We start from the raw sequence: 16,091 nt of genomic DNA, 5'->3' as shown, positions 1-16,091 counted from the left end.
CTATTACCATCGTATATATTTCTTTATGGGTTGTATGTGTTATTTTGTGACACTATAATTTACCCAAGACAATTTAGAAAAATTAATAAAGTGTTGATCAAAATTATAGAGGTAAGTAACAAAAGACAAGAATACATCCAATAATTCCATAACACAAATAACGATATTTTTCAGTTTGTATTTTGCAAATTTGGAATTGAAATATTAATGGGTTTAGTTTGGAATTCACTTGAGCGCTTCCTATTCAAAAGATTACCAAAAATTATAAGTTACTACGTTTTAGTCGAATGTAGGATGGTAAGAGATGATTCAATGATGGTAAAACATGGAAGCAAAATTCTGGCTTGCATGTTGGATTACAGTTTTGCTATCATATTCGTGCTCACAGTTATGCATGCAACTAGAAATATTGATATCAAGTTTTTGAGGTAAGTCAGATGACTGATTCTTTTTCAAATTAGAATATAATATATTATTGCCTCTTGAATTTTTCAGAGGGAAAGGAACAGAAATTGTGGGATATCCAAAAAGAATCCATATGAGCTTTGCAAAAAATCAACACCGTCAGCTAAAATTGTAAAAAATAATATATATCAAATGTGAAGATCCTGCAATCAATTTGAAGAAGTTTGTTTATGAATAACTGGCATTATAAACTATTATAATTGATTAAAACAAAATCATAGCTTCAATATTATTTATTTCTTTTCAATCCATCTTTACTTCCTTTGCATGTGGTTGCATGCAATTAATTGTATATTTAACAAAGTGTAAATCTTGCAATAACTGTGTCAATCTATGAAAATGTCTCTCCGTATAAGGTATTGTACCTTCGAGCAATGATGCAAGACCTGCAGGTTTGAATTCTCCGCTTTGTATATCATCTAATAAAATATTTATTACTAATTGCGCAACATGACAATTTTTACTATTTGTATTCCACAATGAAGCATATTTAAATAATTTTTCTTTTTGAAGATTCTTTAGCTGTTTTAGTGTAGTAGCTAATTCATTTTTATCTTCACTTTTAATGATCAAATTAATGATCTTCAAAACACCTAAGGGCCTGTCTAATCTTATAGCTAATTTTAATGCTTTTAATAACTGTTTGTCATGTAATAGATTTGACAATGTTTGTTCTTGTAAAGCTTTTTCTTGTAGTAGTTTTGCTTCTCGCTCCTTCTTCTCAACAGTTACATCTTTCCATTTAACAAGTAAAGAATCTGAGCCTCCGCTTATCAGAGTATTTTCATCTTTTGAAACAGCAATAGCCCAAACTCTGCCATCATGTTTTTCCATTGTATGGTTACATTCAGCTGTTTTCAAGCTCCAAAGTTTAATCAAACCATCAGCTCCTGTCGTTATTATCTGCATTCCTTTTGATAAAAACTCACCTCTTAAAACAGAACTATCATGGCCTTCTAAGGTTCTAAGACAATTCAATTCAGACAAAGACCAAATTTTAATTGTACAATCAGCAGAAGTAGTAAGTAATACTTGATCTACTGGTGAAAATCGAGCAGACCAAATACCTCGTTTGTGACCTCGGAAAACACCAAGCAAAGCTAAACCATCAGAGGACCACAATTTAGCTGTTTTATCTTGAGATGCAGTAGCAATCATTTTATCATTTGGTGATACAGTAACACAATTTATATCTTTTTGATGTGCCAATTCTGTATAACTGCAATGTAACTGTTGTATCTCATCCCCAATATTATTAGTATCCAGTTTCCAAAACTTCAAACAAGAATCTTCACTTACAGAAACACAGAAGTCTGTGCTCAAATTAGTTATTGCTAAAGAACCGACTGATGCTGTATGCCTTGAACCTATTGCAAAACATTTATAAATGCTTTCTTCAGTATTAATTGACCAAACTCGAATTGTATTATCCTTTGAGGATGATAATAAGATATTTGAATTTGAAGGTGATTTTGCTAATGATAATACTAAATCTGTGTGTCCCTTCAATAAATTACAACTCATGGTTGATATTTCATACAATTTGATATCAACACTGTTTGTTGCTACTGCGACATGTGAATCTTCAGTACCTATAAAAACTATATCTAAAACCTCATCGGAGAAACCAATTATTTGTTTTGTACATTTAAATGTTGATAACTTATGAATCAAGATGTTATGATCAACAGTAACTATGCCAATATGTTTAGTTTTTTCATTAAAAAACACTTGGGTTATGCTTAATCCTCCTTCTTCAGATGCTGGCGTTACTAAACTATTGTCTTGAATATATAATTCCTTAGGTTTCGAAGCATCCCATATCCTCACCACGCCTTTCTCTCCAGCAATAAGAACCAAAATTTCATCATTTTTCCATTTTTGGTAGCCAGGAATTTTGACATCATTACTTAACACAACAGCACATTCAATACTCTCGAAAACAGGAACAGTTCTAATCAATTTACCAGTATTTGCGTCCCAAACAATTATGACTTTGTCTCTTCCTGTACTAACTATATAATTATGATCGGCTGTGAAGTTTATTGATGTGACTTTGCTGAAATGACCAGCAAAGTGCATCATTTCATCGCCACTTGTTAAATCCCATGCTAAGATTTTGGTATTGTCTGCAGCTGCATATATCAAATTTTTTTCAGAATTGGGATGGAAAGCTAAAACGCTAACAACACCTTGTAGTCCCCGAAGGTTATGTGTGCATGTTTGATGTTTTAAGTCCCATAATCTTACACTAGAATCTGAGCCACCGCTAGCCAAAATATTACCATCATCATTTATACAAAGTTTACTTACAGGACCTTTATGAATAGATTTCCAAGTTTTTAATAAAATGCCATCCTTCGTCCATTTTTTAAATAAACCGCTTTTGTGAGAAGTTATTACAGACTCATCAAATACACTATATGTGAATGTATTTATAGAATCTTCATCTTCTACATTACCAATGCTATTAACAACATTTCCTTGTGATAAATTTAATATTTCAACAGTAAATTCTTTTTGACATAATAATTCTAGGCCATTTTTAGATAATATAACATTGCCTCCTGTGTAAAACGCCCCATGGGTGCTTTCTACTTCAAATCTGAAATAAAAGGCATTGGGGATACAAATACATAATATGAAATTATATTCAAAACGGGCGCCAAAGAACGAGCAACCTTACAACCTCAAAATATAAGAATACAGTGTGATTGATTAAGCACGGAGTGTATCTAAGAAAATAAACCAGGTAAATAATAATTAAAAATAGTGTACTTACATTTCTTTTAGTTTATTCTTTACTCCCATAATTAATTTGATAAATCCTTTATCCTTTTATTATTATTTCAATTGTTTTTTATATTTTTTCACATAACCAAAAACTCACACCACGAGTTGACAACTATCCATATCCACAGAACATTTTAATATAGACATGACATTCATTACTAAATTTCTGCAGTAATTCATAGATTGCCAATTTTGAGCAATTCGAGAGTGGCAAATTTAAAATTAGAACACACTTTCCAACGTAATAAACATAGTATATAAAAGTTCATTTAGTACACGTATTTTATCAAAATTTCTCCACAGATTTATTTGAGAAAAATGCTTAAAGCATTTGCTTCAAGAGCTTTGATCAATAGCAACATTTCCTCAATAGGAAGTTTGCAAATAAGTAGAACAATAAAGACACAAAATTTACCAAAAGAATCAAATGAAGATTTTGAACTTATTTATAAATTACCTTTTATAAGACATGCAACAGTACTTAATAAATTAAAAATACTGCAAGGTATAGTAACAATGGTTAGTATCCCTGGATGTGCCATATTGCAACAATTGAATTTTGTTTCACTAGATCATTTATATGTAATTTCTTCAGTAGGTAAGCATAAATTCAATAAAAAGTCAATATATTTAAAAATAGATCATGTGAAATAAATTGTGTTTTTAGGAATAACTGGTTGCATTACTTTATCTATCGCTGGAGCCTTTGCAACAAATTTAGTTGGTTTAATTCATTTAAATGCCGATAAAAGTATAGTCAAAGTTGCATATCTTGATTATTGGGGTGAACGAAGAAATATTGAAATACCTGTAACAGATATTATACCAGGATCTGAAATTAAATCAAACAGGATATTTAGTTACCTGAAGAGATATTCCACCAATCAAAGTTTAAAACTTGTTAAAAAACAAGCTATTTATGATGTGAATGCCTTTGAAGAAATTTTTGGTGTTGTATAACCTATTAATAAATAGTATAGATTATCTTAATTTAGCTTTTATATTATCTGTTTAATTTACTTAAAATATAGCAAACTGCAGTCTATGTACATAATTATTACAAATTTTAACTCCAACGGTAATGTGCGTAAGCACGATTGGCTTCACATTGTCTATGTAAATCATGTTTCTTCTTAACAACTCTGCCTGTATTATTTGCAGCATCAATTAGCTCATATGCTAATTTTTCAGGAAAATGTACAGTTCTTTCCTTTTCACGTGCCGCTGACACTAACCATTTCATAGCCAAAAAATATGAGTGCTTCTCAGTGATCGGGATAGGAACCTGATGTAAAAAATAATCGAGCACTTTAAACTAATAATAATTTTACATTTGTAGATATTTAGGTAATGGTTATATTACTTGATAAGTAACACCTCCTCTTTTGATTGGTGTAAGTGTTAAAACTGGCCTGCAATTTGTAATAGCATTATGCAATATCACTTTTGGATTTAGTATTATATTACTCTTATTTTCTTCTTTAGCCTTGTGATATTTTTCAATTTGTATTCTTTTAATATTCACAAAAGCTTCATCTATTAAATTTCTAGCCAAAACTTTTTGGCCGCCTTTCATAACATAGTTTGTAAATTTGCTAAAAAAAGTTTACAAGGAATTATATTTCATTCCTTTCAATATTTCTCTGTCTAAATTTATTTAAGTATATCATACCTAAGTAGATCATCATGGAATACAGAGCTAGTATCATTATTTCGAGCAGCTTTAATAGGCACATGTGCAAGTTTTTGGATCTCACCTTCTTGGGCTAATTCATTTTGTTTTTGTGGTTTGAAAACAGGATCAATAAAATAAGAAGCGTATTGTGAAAATGCTTTGGAGCCTACCACAAAAGATCTTGTAGCAATGGATAATGGTTTAAATCTGTAGATTGTATGAATATGATGTTAATTCAAAATTGATTAAAATTATTGATTGATATTTAGACTTTACTTACTTAACATTACACGAATGAGTTAGTTTTAAGTAGGATAATAGCAATTTGGGAGAGGCCATTATTGCAAGGTACTTAATACAAATGGTAATTCAAATATCTATTTTTGTTCCATAATTTGCTCTACTATATGGCTAATAATTCTATTAGAGATTAAATATAATAAATGTAAGATTTATACATTAACATTGATAGGTTATATATTTTATTAGCACATTTCACACTTTGACGTTTTTAAGAACTATTAGTATTGCCAGAGCAGAAAAATTATTTTGAATTATGAGCGCGCCAACTGCTGATAGATTCAAATTGGAAATGAAATGGTAAATGTTTAATTTCGCATAAAATTGAATTTAAAGTAGATCAGATATTATTTATCTTTCAAACCTTATTAGAAGTCAAGTTGAAATAAATAGGTACTATTCTAAGTATTATCTTCAACAATAATTATAATAAAACTTTGCAAATTTGTTTATTTATTTATTTATATATTTCTTATTTTATCATTCATATATTATAATATAAAACTTAAATCTGAGTATAATTAACTATTTGGAATCAAGTTTTTCAAACTAAGCAAAAGCTTGTTTATCTCTAGATATCGATACTTCTGAGAGTTTCTTACTGATTATTGTAGGTGTGTGTATTATATCATTAGTAACTTGTAAAATTTCTTCCCAAGCAAAAGTAATATCACGTTTTTCACACATTCTTGAACAAATTACAAAGCGTAAAATCATTAAACCTTGGTATTTACATGTTACCATATAAATTTTTCTGCGTTTCATGAGGACTTCATGCAATTTTTTTGTTAGTTCACATGAACCGCGTAATCGGAAACAAACTAAACCCATGCTTGGTTCTAAAGGTAGTTCGAATCGATCGTCACTTTTGACCAAATTTGCAAATTGCTGTGCCAATCCAATTTGGTTGCGGACATGGTTTCTTATACCTTCTACACCATAACAACGCAAAACTGTCCAGATTTTGAGAGCCCTGAAACGTCTTCCTAATGGTATTTGCCAATGTCTGTAATCTGGTGCATGATCTTGATGTTCATGTTTTAGATAAATTCTATCGACATTGAATGCATCTACTAGCAAGTCTGAATCTCGTAACCACATAGCTGAACAATCGAAATTAACCATCATCCATTTGTGAGGATTGAAATTAAAGGATTCTGCATATTCTATGCCTTTCATTAAGTGGCGATATTCAGGGCACGCAAATGCGGTACCTGCATATGCAGCATCAATATGCATCCAAATTCCTTCGCGTTTGCAGACTGGTCCTAGTTCTTCTAATGCATCAAATGCACATGTACCTGTTGTACCAAGGGTTGCAACCAGAAAACAAGGAATTAATCCTTTGGCTTTATCTTCCTTAATTGCTTCTTCTAAAGTATGCCCTCTTAATATGCATTGGTCATCGGCTGGTAAAAGTCTCATGGGTACTGCGGATAGTAGACCGGCTTTTTCTACAGATGAATTTGATTGATCCGAACTATAAGACACCAATTTAGCACGAATTTCGCCTTCAGACAAGGTAGAACCATTAGCTTTCATCGAACGAACCATGTGCTCACGCGCAGCTAGTAAAACCACCAGCGTGGCTTCACTGGCTGAGCCCTGGATAATTTGATAAATTTAATATTTTTTTAAAAAACACATATATCATGTTCAATAATATAATAGTATATATTACTTGTATTACACCACCTCCTCTGCCCTCAGAGCAATTTAGAAATTCTTCAGGTAATCCAAGTAGTTTTCCCAACCAGTTCATCATCACTACCTCAAGTTCAGTACACGCAGGACTTGAAATCTAGGGTATACACAAAAATAATTAAAATTCCACAACCAGAGCAATAAAAAATATTTTCTCAAACTAGGTTTTACTCACCCAACTGAATCCGATTGACCCAAGTCCCGCAGAAAGCATTTCTCCAACAATTGCAGGATATGAATTGGCTGTTGGATAATAGGCATGAAATTGAGGAGAAGCCCAATGGGTGACACCAGGCATAATTACTCGGTCCATATCTTTCAGAATATCATGCCAATCTTCGCTGGATTCAGGAGCCTCGCTCGGTAAGAGATGGTGCAAGTATCCTGGGGATATACCAGGAAGAACTGGCCTGAAAAAATAAGATTCTTGTAATAACTTATATATTAATAATAATCATAACTTTATTATTCATAATGAATTTTATTTGTTGATAAATTATCATCCTTATTAAGAATTTGTTTACGACAAGATTTTATTAGACAATTATAGACTCTATCTATAACCCATGATCACATTTAACTAATAAATGAATTAATATTGACATATACCTATTGTTTAATACAATATATAATTATTAATTAGTTAAGAGTATCATTAATTGTTAAATCTGTTACCTGTCTCTAAGTGTTTCCATATAATCGGCTATGTAATCAACGGTCGCCTTTGCGAACTCCCGGAACTGCTGGGCGTCCATCACGTTAAAAAACTGAAAAAAATAATTTATAATATTAATATCACAATTTATAGTATTTTTCGTTTATATTAGTTCATAATTTTTAATAATATTTAATCGATGAAATAATTTTATATTATATTTGCCGTTAATTTTATAAAATTAGTAAGTTACCAATGACAATTTTTAATAATTTATTAAAGCAAAGTACTTTTTCAATATTTGAGTATTGATAAATTATATCTATTTAAATATAAAGCGAAATTTTAGAATAAAATAAAGAATATTCTAGTTATGTTTTTGATATATGCAAAAGCTCCCACGTTTAATTATTATAATTTTTTGTATAATATTATATTATTAAAATTTAAAGCAAAATAGTTTTCTGTTTCGACAATGGTAAAAACAGTTAAAATATGATTCTGCAAACAACACGTGTGAAAATTTAAACGGCAAAATATAAAATTTTAGGTCAATTACATATTGACAATAACAAAGAATTTGTGGTATACTAACTGCTAATACTATACAAGAGTTTTGCGAATTTATATACGTATTTGCTTTTTAAATTTACCTTCATTATTTTAAAACAATACAATAATTGTGATAAAATTCATGGAAACTCTATACATCTATAAACAAAAAATCTTACCAGCAGTAATAATAAAATACTTCTAAAATAATTTTCAACTTAACGATATGTATTTAATGAATAGACTCATACTAAAATTAATATTTGAATTAAATAGTTAGTTGAAAAAAGAAGTTGAGATTGATTTTTTAATATTAAACAAACCGTCAATTGTGAAACTGCTGCTGAAAATATAGGGAATTATTTGGAACTTCATATTTTATTATAAATTAAAATTTTGGATTTTTTACTATTAAATTATTTTCTTTGTATTTTCTAAATAATCAACAATAATATAATATATATTTCACCAAAATGTTTTACTAATTTTTATTACCTAATGTGCAAACTATAAATTTCCCTCGATGGTAAAACTGCTTATTATAAAATATAAAAAAATATTTGTAACTTCATAATTAAACTAAAATTTTTCATTTTTCATTATTAAATGATTTTCTATGTCGCATAAATATAGTATATATTTCACCAAAATGTTTTACTAATTTCTAGTACCTAATGTGCAACCTATTAAGAAATATCCATTTTTTAAATGATCGTTTATTTGTTAAATACGAGTAACTTACAAAGTACAAGATTTTTTTTTGTATCAATAATAGCTCATAAAGTGAATATTTTTTTTATATTTAAATTAAAAACATTTCTTACAAAATTCAAATTATTTGCCCAGATGATATTGAACGATTTGCTGTTTTATGATCGCTGGGAAATCGTCGGAAAATTCAAATAAATTTATTTAACAGGAGTATATACTTTGCTAAAATTTGATGAACTATAAATATTATATTCTATTATTATTAATTTATGAAAATATTTACATACCGATTTATTCACCAATTACTATATTATTTTTAATTTATTTACCGCACTTTACCGAACGTTGTCCGCGATCAGACTGTCGTGCAAGACTTATGTCAAATTCATGCAAACTTGTTGTTTACGGAGAAAGTAGAGACATTACATTCGATTGATGGGATTTGAGAAGAGAGATGATACCATGGATAAATGATTCTCAATTGCTGGACACGCGAAATTTTAAAATTATTTATAAAAGAATCTTATCCAGTTATTGACAATGTCGTCCAACCGCTTTTAAATCTTCCGGGTCTTCTTCCGGAAAGCATAATTCACAAATCGTAATTGAATTTAATTTATTTTTAATCAATAACATAGTTCAAATTTGATACATAAACAATAAAAAAAACAATACGACTATATTTTTGAATGTTCTTCTACATATCGGTCAATGGTCCTTATTTCTTCCTAGACATCCCTAACAAAGTTCAAAGAAATTTCACATACAAATTCATCTATACATTAGAAACTTTCCAAAGGCAATCTGCCAGAAATTGTCTATCAAAATTCACAATCCGTACTATGATTTATACAACCATTTCACTTATTTAAATTTCTTATCAAATGTTTGACAATCTTAGAAGATGATCGTTAGCAATATAATAACTTTCCTCAAAATTCTTATCGATGACCACTGTCCTATTGTACTTTCTAAAATATTATGCTGTAAATTATAGTTATGTAATGATTATGACTACTAATTTGCATGAAACACATTAAGAAGAAATTATAATTGAAATACCTGATGGTTGATTGACGGGGCAATCCAAAAATTGGAAAGAAATGGTAAAAAAATAAATAAATAAAATAGTATCCGATTATTGTGTATATCTGAATTATTTTTTCATTAATTTAGAATTTTAATAGTAGAGTCCAAAAAGCAACAAATAGTTACCACATTAATTGTTTTTAAATCAGATATGTAAATTAATCATGAACATTTTCAATATTATTTTCACATGTTTTTTTTTAACAAATTTAACAAAAATATAAAAATAAAAGTAAATTAATATTCACAACAAAATCATAATTTAAAATAAATTTTCACATAAAAGGGTAAAACATTCAAAATATATTAAAAATTCAATAATTATAAGAAAATGTTCTTCTTATCACAAGAATCAAAATAGTGTATCTTTTCGGGTGAAATACGACAGAATGTTGCTAAACGATATATAAATTAAGGCACTATATCAAAAATATTTTACAAAAATTTGATTTTATATGTATATAATAAAACATAATTGTCAATATAAAAAAATATTATCACTACTTACATTTAACTGATTTTTTGCTGAAGGGGGTACTAAAACTTTTCACTTCACAACTTTGCTGCTCAGTTGCAGACTACTAGTCGTGTAAAGTGTTAGGCCTGTATTTATAACCAATTGATAATTATTGACCTTGATTGTTGGAGACAAAGAATACTGATTTGTATATAATTGGCAAAAAATACAACTATCACCTAAATTAAATGGATATTCGATGCAGGTAATGGTAAGTGCATTTGTTGGCTTATCGCAAATTCATGAAAGCTCTGAGTAAACGATTATGAAAGCTTCTTTATTTCATCACCAACTAAATTAATCATCTACTTTTTTTTCGAATTATTAGACTTGAATGAATTCATTTTTTTCAGAAATTTTCATTAAATACTGTGCATTTTTTACATATCAAAATTATTTTCAGAATTTCACAGTAGTAGGTTCACAAATATATTCATGCGGATCATACAAGTATTAATGAAACTGCTAATTTTTAATTATTATAAGTAACATAAAATTGTCCTGATATTATTGAAAGTGAAACATTTATAAAATATTACTGTTTTTTATTCTTGCAGTTGAACTTTAACATATTAATTATAAAAAAATAGTTGCATTAATGTAGCATTTACAACCCTCAGAAGTTTACTTCAAAATTAATTTTATGTAAGTAAAATTTTAAATACACGTTCAAGCACTTAAGATTAGAATCAAAATTTAATTTATATAATAATATCTCAATATTGATTGGTGTTTATGAATATTACTATTTATCACTTCGATTGATTATTTTCTCTATATTAAGTAAATAGTCAGTTTTTATAATTTTTAATACTTCAAGATCAAGTTGAAGGGCATTTTGCTTCATTAGCAAAACTTAATTACTGAATAAAATGCGCGTGTGATGCGAAACTATGACAATATTATGTGATTATTCATACACAATATTAGAAAGATAGCTGGTAAATTTATTATTAAATGAATTGATAAATTAATAGTAAGTAAAAAATTTTTTGATCTGATTTAACACGAATAAAATGTAGTAAATTATTTTACTACAATTGAATTGCCCACTAATACTTGTATTTGGATTGCATCAATACTGATATTTTATATTTTATTATTGATTTTTTCAACCTGCTGATTTAGATGTTTTTTTTAATTAAATAAATATCATCGAGTTGCGATTTAATGATTAAATTTAAATTATTATTTGCTTAATGATGATATGTTACTATAGTTTTACTGATGATTTTTGCTAATTGCCAATATTTTTTGATGAACATAAACTTTTATTGATAAATATTTATGGCTGATTTACAAACAAAAATATACAAAATATTTAAAAAAAAAAATGAAAATATAAAAATAAAAATTTAAATTTCAATTTATTTTATATTATTGGAAAATAAAAAAAAACTTAGCTCGCATTCTAAGAACTCTGTTCTATTATGTCTCAATTTTCCACGACTGTTATTAGTAATTGTACAATTATTGCATTAGCAATGGAATGGACATATTAGGTTTATAAACGTTTTTCCATAAATCATTAAACTCTTATGTAATAGATGTACATCATTTATTGTTACATTGATGAATTAATTCTTACATTTTTATAATAAAATATTGTTTTAATCAACTTGATTAGACATAAAATGGCCATTTAAATAAGTGGAATTTTAATAAAAAAACGCGAAACTCACATATAGACAGAAAACATAGAATATATGACGCAAATTCAAATTTTGATGAATTTTCATAATTCAACCGCTTATCGTGGACCTATAATATTTTAGTACGTTATTGCAGACTATGAAAGCTTTAGTTATACAAAGTTTTATCAAAATCGTCAAACGAAAATATTTTTTTTTCAATATTTACCAATGAAGAAAACGGATCCCTGGATGATCTTCACCAGAAACTAATCAAAGCGATTCCCAACCAATATCTTTCGAATGATTTTTGAATTTTCAAAATTCGAGATTGTGAACTGAAATGTGATCAAAAATTTTCACACTTTTCACAAAGGCCGATCTGGGATCTATTGACCATACTTCGGCGTTTCCTCAAAAGTGGCTAAACCAGTTTCAAAAATTGAAAAACCATATGAACTCGATAAGAACAAGGGTTGATTAGTTTTAGGTATACATACAAGAAATATTATTAAAAGAATTGTTTTAAACAAATTCAGACTTTTCCTACAAATGATGCTGTTCTGTTACCATTCCTCACCTTGTGCACAGAATTTTCCTTTCATTAGGAAGATGACTGGATGAAACCGCAACACGGTTGCAAAAACGAAATCGTGCAGGGAAAGCATGCAATTTTATTTGTTAGTTTGTTTTTTCATTATGTTGATTTAAAACAATTCTAATTCAGTCGTTCGACATGATCGCTCCGATGCGAGGCTCTTCCTGCGGTCACGCCGTATAATAGTTCGATTGTCAATTGTCGACTCACTTCGATATTTCTTCCTAGCAGCCGCGTGTTACGAGACGAACTTGACATTGAATCATTTTTCCGCGTTTTTTGCTCAAGAAATAGTAGATACTTATGAGAAATGAACGATTTTGCAGTTCCTATCACCGGCAGATAAGGGATAAACTAGCTGTAATGGATCAAATCGGTTCATCCGTGCGCCCGAAAACGTGGACGAAAAACTGCGGATATACAAAACACACACACATACACATCCATATTTTCTGAGGTATTCCAAAATGTTCAAAAACCTTCAAAACGCCGAGAAATGCAATAATTTTCATTTTCGATTTTCGGCCCATTACTATAACTACCCTACTGGAAGTTAAAAATAATATATACAACGAGTATGTCTATATAAAACAATACGTCATGAATAAGAAAATTGCCGATGTATCATAAACGTTTTAGTTAGAAACAAATCCGACACCTTTAAAATACTACCACGCTTTAATTTTACAAAAATATACAATTTTCTGTTAACTTTTCGGGTTCTGATCAAGTTTTTCGCATTAGTTTTCCCGAATTACCGACAGATTGAAACATAAATAAATAATGAAATTCATGATTAAGGTACGAGCCAGGGTGAAAAAAGAAAATATGTTTGCTTTTTCCCCATAAATCTTCTACCTACACGGATTTCAAATAATTTTGAAAATTTTAGCAATAAATTTTACGACATATAATCTCATTGAGTAAATACTGAACATTATTGTAAATGTATTAAATTTGCATTACTATATTAATTACTATTTGTAATTATGTTATGCAATTGATCCTTTACTCTAATTGAGGAAGAAAAATAAATTCAATCCCGAGTATACTATTAAAATCAAGATATCACTGTCAACATTTTAATATGTACATAGGATTTAAAATAATATTATTTATCGTAGAATTAATTGCAAAGGATGCATTAGTCTTATAACTGTACTATGCAATTATGCCAAGGGCAAACCAGTGTGTTATTTAAAACATTGTTATTAGGATAATTGATTTGTATAAAAATTATATAAAATGATTATTAAATTAAAAGAACCTTATTTTGATAAGTATAATAATTGCCGAAAAGAAACATGATAAAGAATAATAAAAATTGGAATAAAAATTTACCGGAGTCCCAGTCGCCCGGAGTCTCCGTCAACCGGAGACTCGTCGCCCTTAATTTTCTTTCAATTTCAAAATAATTTTTTCAAACAATTTTTCATCAAATGTTTTTTTTAAGGTTCTAAAACGGGTTAAAAATTTGATAATCAAGATAGAGAATATAAAATATTATTTACTATATACGTAATTTTTATTATATCATACCCAAATTTATTTTTAAGTTTTTTTTCAATTTAGAGGTTGTTTGAAGGAATTTAGGGTTTTCACGGGGTTGAAAATGATTTTATTGCACGGTAAATGCATTAAAAATACTTTTTAATTGTATTCTTTAATTATAAAAACGTTTTCGATAAAATAGCTCTTATTCATTAAGGGGTCCCAACCGAAAAATTAGATAAAATGAACCTAATTTCAAAATTTCATACAAATCGAAGCACAGTGAAAAAATTCACATGTTATACCATTTTTTCCTCTCCGTTTACTGCACTATATATCCAATACGTGATTGTTATATACCTCTCAATCTACAAAAATTATCTGCAGTATCAAATAGAACATTGTATTATTAACTAGATGACCCGACAGACGTTGTCCTGTACTTATGTTTACAATTTAAAAGTTCAAATTTTTGTTTATAATCTACACTGATATTTACCAATTGGTTAAAAATTATTATGTTTTTTTACATTACAGTCTATACCAAAATGTATATACATCCACCTATATGGATCTTAAATGTACAACTGCTTTAAATGAAATGATGAGTATTGGTTTTTTTGAAAATCATTATAAAACATTTTTTCTTAAAATTAGTTTTCTTATCGATATATGACGTTATTAGAAAAAAAAAATTAAATTACATCACTGACCGGGAAATGTCAAAGGAGTCTAAATTATTTTCACTTTTAAACTTGAGAGTAAGATAAACCTAATATCAAAATTTCATACGAATTGGAGCACAGTAAAAAAAATCAGAACCAAAGCGCTCCATTAACTTGAGTAAATATTCCGTATCCGATGGCAAAAATATGAAAATACTAATGTTTGTATGTAAAAAAGTAAAGGGTTGTTTTTAGGGATTTCCCGGCAATTATTCGATTTTTTCTCGCCGTAAGAACCATCCTTGGACTTCAATGAACATTTTAAAAAAAGAATTGGCCAAATTGGTCTAGACGTTGTAGAGTTATGCGCTTACCAACACATTTTGCGAATAATTTTTATATATAAGATTAACTCGATTGAGTTGAATCTTATACTTGTTTGTCTATGCGGAGTAATACCAGAGACAGTTGACAGGATAAAGGACTTTTAAATTTTTGTATTTAAAATTAATAAATATATATTTATAATATTAGTAAAATATAACTATATGTGTCATAAATATGATATGAGTATATCCATAAAAAATATGAAATCATTTATAATTTTTGGCGCAAATGATAACTATGATTATCCTTAATAATCCCATTACAGGATTAATTTGAGAATTATTATTACTATAAGAAACAATAACACTTTACCTCCTCTCTAAGTTTTCAATTTTCAGTTTTCACTTCTCATCCCGAGCTTAATGAGCGAGCTTTCGCCTTGCCATTTGCTACCCTCGTAGGGGACAATCGAGCCGGGCTTGTGTCTCCGCTGGGAGTCATCGAGCCGACGATAGCATATTGTTGGGTACCATCATTCCAGGCGAGAGGAATGGGCGAAGCAGTTCGTCTAAGTAAGAGAATGCAGAGATGTCAATATTGTTTAAAATTTTGAAATTCGATATAAGATAAAAAATTAATAAGTATTAAGAAGGCAGAATTTAAAACAGATTTACAGTTTTACTATTTTAAATTTAAGGGCTACATAAGATTCAGTTATAAGACATAATTATATACAATTAAATAAAATAAAAGTGTAAAGATAATTTATAAAATATATATATAACTAATGTCTGTGTATACAAAGTCAACAAATAAACAACAAAAATAGACTCAATTCTATTACATTTTGTTCTGGTTCTAAAAACTAGAGCCAATCAGCTATGCACAGTAAATTCATAACATTACACCAATAATTTT

At 28.6% G+C, this 16,091-nt stretch overlaps 2 protein-coding genes across 2 annotated transcripts; both read right to left on the bottom strand.

Moving 5' to 3' along the window:
• Nucleotides 1–692: 692 nt before the first annotated feature.
• Nucleotides 693–15,736, bottom strand: LOC113373413 (transducin beta-like protein 3). The gene is made up of 10 exons (XM_026613712.1): nt 15,546–15,736; nt 7,613–7,704; nt 7,113–7,347; nt 6,915–7,034; nt 5,836–6,838; nt 4,931–5,099; nt 4,622–4,670; nt 4,366–4,543; nt 4,279–4,300; nt 693–3,070 (listed from the first exon to the last, which is right to left on the bottom strand). The coding sequence occupies exons 2-10, from the start codon at nt 7,690–7,692 to the stop codon at nt 709–711; spliced, it is 4,218 nt and encodes a 1,405-aa protein (XP_026469497.1). The 5' UTR covers nt 7,693–7,704; nt 15,546–15,736; the 3' UTR covers nt 693–708.
• On the bottom strand, nt 4,271–5,354 carry LOC113372220 (28S ribosomal protein S7, mitochondrial-like). Its single transcript, XM_026612544.1, has 4 exons — nt 5,214–5,354; nt 4,931–5,140; nt 4,622–4,853; nt 4,271–4,543 (listed from the first exon to the last, which is right to left on the bottom strand). Exons 1-4 carry the CDS (start codon nt 5,270–5,272, stop codon nt 4,325–4,327), a joined length of 720 nt encoding a protein of 239 aa, XP_026468329.1. The 5' UTR covers nt 5,273–5,354; the 3' UTR covers nt 4,271–4,324.
• Nucleotides 15,737–16,091: the final 355 nt, after the last annotated feature.

The sequence above is a fragment of the Ctenocephalides felis genome, unplaced genomic scaffold (assembly GCF_003426905.1).
Source record: "Ctenocephalides felis isolate EL2017-DRISC unplaced genomic scaffold, ASM342690v1 CF-g0.4_SCAFFOLD_01604, whole genome shotgun sequence".
NCBI lineage: Eukaryota > Metazoa > Arthropoda > Insecta > Siphonaptera > Pulicidae > Ctenocephalides > Ctenocephalides felis.
The sequence above is the reverse complement of the archived record's forward strand: the minus strand, read 5'-3'. Positions and strand labels throughout refer to the sequence as shown.